The sequence below is a fragment of the Asparagus officinalis genome, chromosome 6 (genome assembly GCF_001876935.1).
Source record: "Asparagus officinalis chromosome 6, Aspof.V1, whole genome shotgun sequence".
NCBI classification, from domain to species: Eukaryota; Viridiplantae; Streptophyta; class Magnoliopsida; order Asparagales; family Asparagaceae; genus Asparagus; species Asparagus officinalis.
In genome coordinates, this window is record NC_033799.1 from 33,778,839 (window position 1) to 33,783,107 (window position 4,269).

The 4,269-nt window shown below is 35.2% G+C and overlaps 1 protein-coding gene across 1 annotated transcript; it reads right to left on the reverse strand.

Annotated features, from left to right (window-relative positions):
* LOC109845288 (40S ribosomal protein S24-1-like) lies at window positions 835–4,001 on the reverse strand. The gene is made up of 5 exons (XM_020414524.1): window positions 3,833–4,001; window positions 3,702–3,743; window positions 3,439–3,609; window positions 1,189–1,275; window positions 835–1,106 (listed from the first exon to the last, which is right to left on the reverse strand). The coding sequence occupies exons 1-5, from the start codon at window positions 3,911–3,913 to the stop codon at window positions 1,065–1,067; spliced, it is 423 nt and encodes a 140-aa protein (XP_020270113.1). The 5' UTR covers window positions 3,914–4,001; the 3' UTR covers window positions 835–1,064.

The following is a 4,269-nucleotide window of genomic DNA, read 5'->3' on the forward strand; positions in this document are numbered from 1 at the left end:
CGGGGATGATCACGAGAAGGGTGATTTTCGTTTTTCAACTAGGGCTGAAATTAAAAAAAAGGCAAATAAGGAGAGGGAAATAGGTTTATATGGGCTAATGAAAGGGGTATTTTGGGAACTTTACCCTGTTTCTATATAAATACAAGTTTTTGAAGTATTGTATTTTGGAGATTGGGTTTAAAGATAAATACAAAAATAGAGTTCGACTTAAAGATACAAGTAATAATGCTTGGGTTTAAAGATAAAATTGAGTAAACAAATGTGCCTAAAAAAAAAAAACCCCTACTTTAAATAGAATGTAAATGTTAAGAAAAATAACTGAACTATTGTAATTAAGTTTATTAAACTTTTAGATAATCGTTGCCATTTAAATAAATTATTTATAGCAATGCTACAAATATAGGAATTAGCTATTTGATATGGATGAATTTATTGCTTGCAGTGACTTACCAAATCTATAATTTCTGTTTTCCGCGTTCATGAAGAAAATCTCATGTAGTTATGGATGAAAATATTGTACCAAATCTATAATTTCTGTTTTCCGCGTTCATGAAGAAAATCTCATGTAGTTATGGATGAAAATATTGAAGTCCTAAAATAATATCCAGTTTCTTCGTTCATGAAGAAAATCTCATGTAGTTATGGATGAAAATATTGAAGTCCTAAAATAATATCCAGTTTCTTTTTGAAACCTGGACAAATCTTTTAGAATTTAATCCAACCACTAAAGACTGGAGAATTCAAATTCAATAACGCCTGAGAATTCAAATTCAATAACTCATCGACGCTCCATAAGAACCAAATGCTCGTCCTAATGAAAAACGACAACAGCTCTCAACACAGAAAAAAACCACCGCTTCAATTTCCGGGGTTAAATAAAAGCGCAGGTCCAACACTAGGCAACCTGTGTCCCAATATAGGTCTTAAACTAAAGCACATTAGCATAGAATTTTTAAATATAAACCGTAAGGCACAATGTAATGTGAATAAACTCAGTCCAAACCAAAACTTAATTAAACAAAACTATGATAGAACATCATGATCATGATAGAGCCAATGATTCCTCATTTCTTCTTTCCACCCTTTGCAGCATCTCCGGCCTTTGTCTGAAAATGACGATTAGCAAAATTATATACTACAAAATGTTACAATATGATGAACTTTAAGAAAATCTTATGATGAAATTACCTTCTTCACACCACGGATCTTCTTTGCTCTGTTCTTTCTTTCCTTCATCTGCTTCCTAGACTTCTCAACCTTTGTAGCCAATCCATTCTGTCAAAACACAAGCATTTGTTAGGCAACAAAACTACCTCCAATCACTTTATCCACACAAAAGCCGTAGATACAGCAGTACAAGTAGAAAAATAGGACGTTGCTAATTGAACAGGAAAGGAAAAGGATGTCAGTCTACAAGATTACTCTCTGCAAAAAGTATAATTTCAGCTACAATGCGTGCATACAGGCATGTAGTTAAACAAAACACCAAAAACTTGTCTTACGGAGTACTGCAGAAGCAAATGATTCTGCCATCAATCGAAATGCAATGCCCTAAACTCAAGACTAACCGAATCACTAAGCAGTCACATTTTTCAACCCAAACACACACGTCATCATCTCTAAAAGATATGAGAATGAATATTCTAGTTTTTATAGATCAAAGGCATGTATAAGCAAACAGCAGCCCCCTAATTCTCTTACTACGAACAGACACACGCAACCATATACTGGGCAGTATCCACAAAACTACTCCGGACATGGACCTGGTGTCCAATGGACAAATATAAAGCATGTCTTCATACACTACATTGTCGAAAATACCAAATGGACATTTACACTCAGATCTCTACCAGGCAATAATAAGTTTGGGACCTTATAGTAAGGTACAAAAGTAAAAATTATGATGTGATCAAAGTGGGGTTGATAAGGTATAAATATCTCAAGAACATGACAGACAGATCTAAGATATTATTACAGTTTCAAGAAGGAAAAAAGCCAACCTTATTTATGGAATATGATATTAAACCTGCAAGAGCAATGACTAAACGAAGCAAAAGGACCCTGGGAGTATCGGGTTTTCTTGGTTAACGTTAAGGGCTAACAAACATTGTTAAATTGAACATTCAGGAAAAAAGAAACAAAAGCAAATGAGGCTCTTGATAAGTTACTACAAGAGGAAAGGTCTCATTCATGACTTCAGCAGATAAGACAGATGCCAAAGTTTGCTTCAAAAGTCCAAATAAGATGGACATCAGAGATGCGCTTTAGCATCTGCGATTTGCAAATTCAAAGTTCATAACTCACAAAAAGGTATTGACAAAATGATGATAGAGAAAAAAAAATTAAAAGGAGCCCACTACCAGCATCACGACAACAATTCAAATTTGGATCCTATAAGTTTTTCATTTCTCGATTTTAGTTTTTATTTTTCAACAATTCATTTACAACCTACATTTAGACACAGGTTTTGTGTTCTAAAAGCTTATATCAACTACTGAGAAAACATAATGCTATATAAATAACATCTCCAGTGTTTGGGGTTTGACAAATAATTTAGGAGTTAGGGGCTTGTATAAACCTATCTGGGGCAAAGTGACTAAAACATGCTTTTTCTCATGCACTCTAGAGCCTTTATGAACACTTCAGCCCACTCCAGCACCCAGCACTACAACATCAGTTTGTGTATTCCCCGGAGACACTGATTAGCAACTATTACAAACATTAGCTAATGAGAACAAGTTCAAGAAAAACTAGATAGATTGAACAAATCTATACAAGGACCACAGCAGAGAAATATAAATTGATTTTAGGTTTACACAGAATCACTTAAAAGAATTGATTGTGTTTCTCATCAGATTCCTAGAAAATGTATAACATATTTCAATACAATGACTTTATACAGAATTGGAAATGCGACTTGAGGAAGAAAGATTAATTTGAGTATGTGACACATTTAAGCGATTAGCAATGATATTTTGCACATAAACTCCACATTTTTTATCAACTTACTATGTTTATTTAATAAATTCATAAAAGACAGCACATTTTATAACCACAGGAGGTGTATATATTAAAAAATTGACTAAGCTAATTTCTTGCACTTGCTCTTCTCAATCTTATCCATATCAAACAGCGTATGCGTTATGCAGTTATCAAATCACCTACCTATTAGGATTCAATTAAAAGACTTCTTTGTCCAACCTAATCTCACTCCCAGCTCAACGAGCCTGGCAGCCTAGGCGTAACTCACAATCAAATCACAATTCAGAATTCACACAGCTTTTATGATTACTGAGTGACTACCATTCAATATCAATCAATGGAGAGCAGCATTTTACGCATTAGACACCGCAAACAGCTAAAATCATTCGACATATAATAATAAGCCATTAATGCATTTAAAATCAAAACAAAAAGCACCATACTTCAGAATCTTACCCTAATGAGACGATACTTGGGCTCGAACTTCTTCGCACTCTCAACAGAATCGTAAATCAATCCAAACCCAGTTGACTTCCCGCCTCCAAAAGCAGTCCTGAACTTGAACACGAAGATCGAGTTCGGATCCTTAACATCGTACAAAGTCGCTAACCTCTGCTTCAACTCCGCCTTAAGAAGAAAAAAACAACAACAAAAATCAAACTTTTCTCCAAAAATTTTATTTGAAAAATTAGAGCTTTTGATAAAAATCAACCAAGTACCTTGGAGACATTGGCCTTTCCAGGGTGATTAACATCAATGACCTAAAAATGGGGGAAATGTTAAGATTTGATCAAAAAAATTGCAGAGAAAAGAGGGATTAGGGTTTTTGACAGGGAGAGAGAGTGCTGACGAATTGTTTGCGAGAGAGGAGGCGGTTGGTCATGAACTTTCGGGTGCGGATCGAGACTGCTTTCTCTTTGTTATCCGCCATTGTGAATTTTTCTCTTCTCTGTGTCGAGCTGCGTCCTGCAATAGAGCTGCCGCCGTTCCGAGAGGAGAGGGAAGTCGTAACCCTAGGTTTTGTATTTAAAACCCTGGGATTATATCTGAAAATGGGCCGGGTTGGGCTTTGGGCTTAGAGCATCTACAATGGTACTCCATTCCTCTATAAATAGAGTACCATCGGCTCCAATGGTATAACTGTAGCACCATCTATATTAAAAGAGTGTTACAGTAACTTTTTATATTTGAAGGGTTTGGGCTCATACAGAGGGATCCCTCTAAAATACTATTTATATATTTTATTTCCAAATTTACCTTCCCATCTCATTTACAACTTTTCATAAA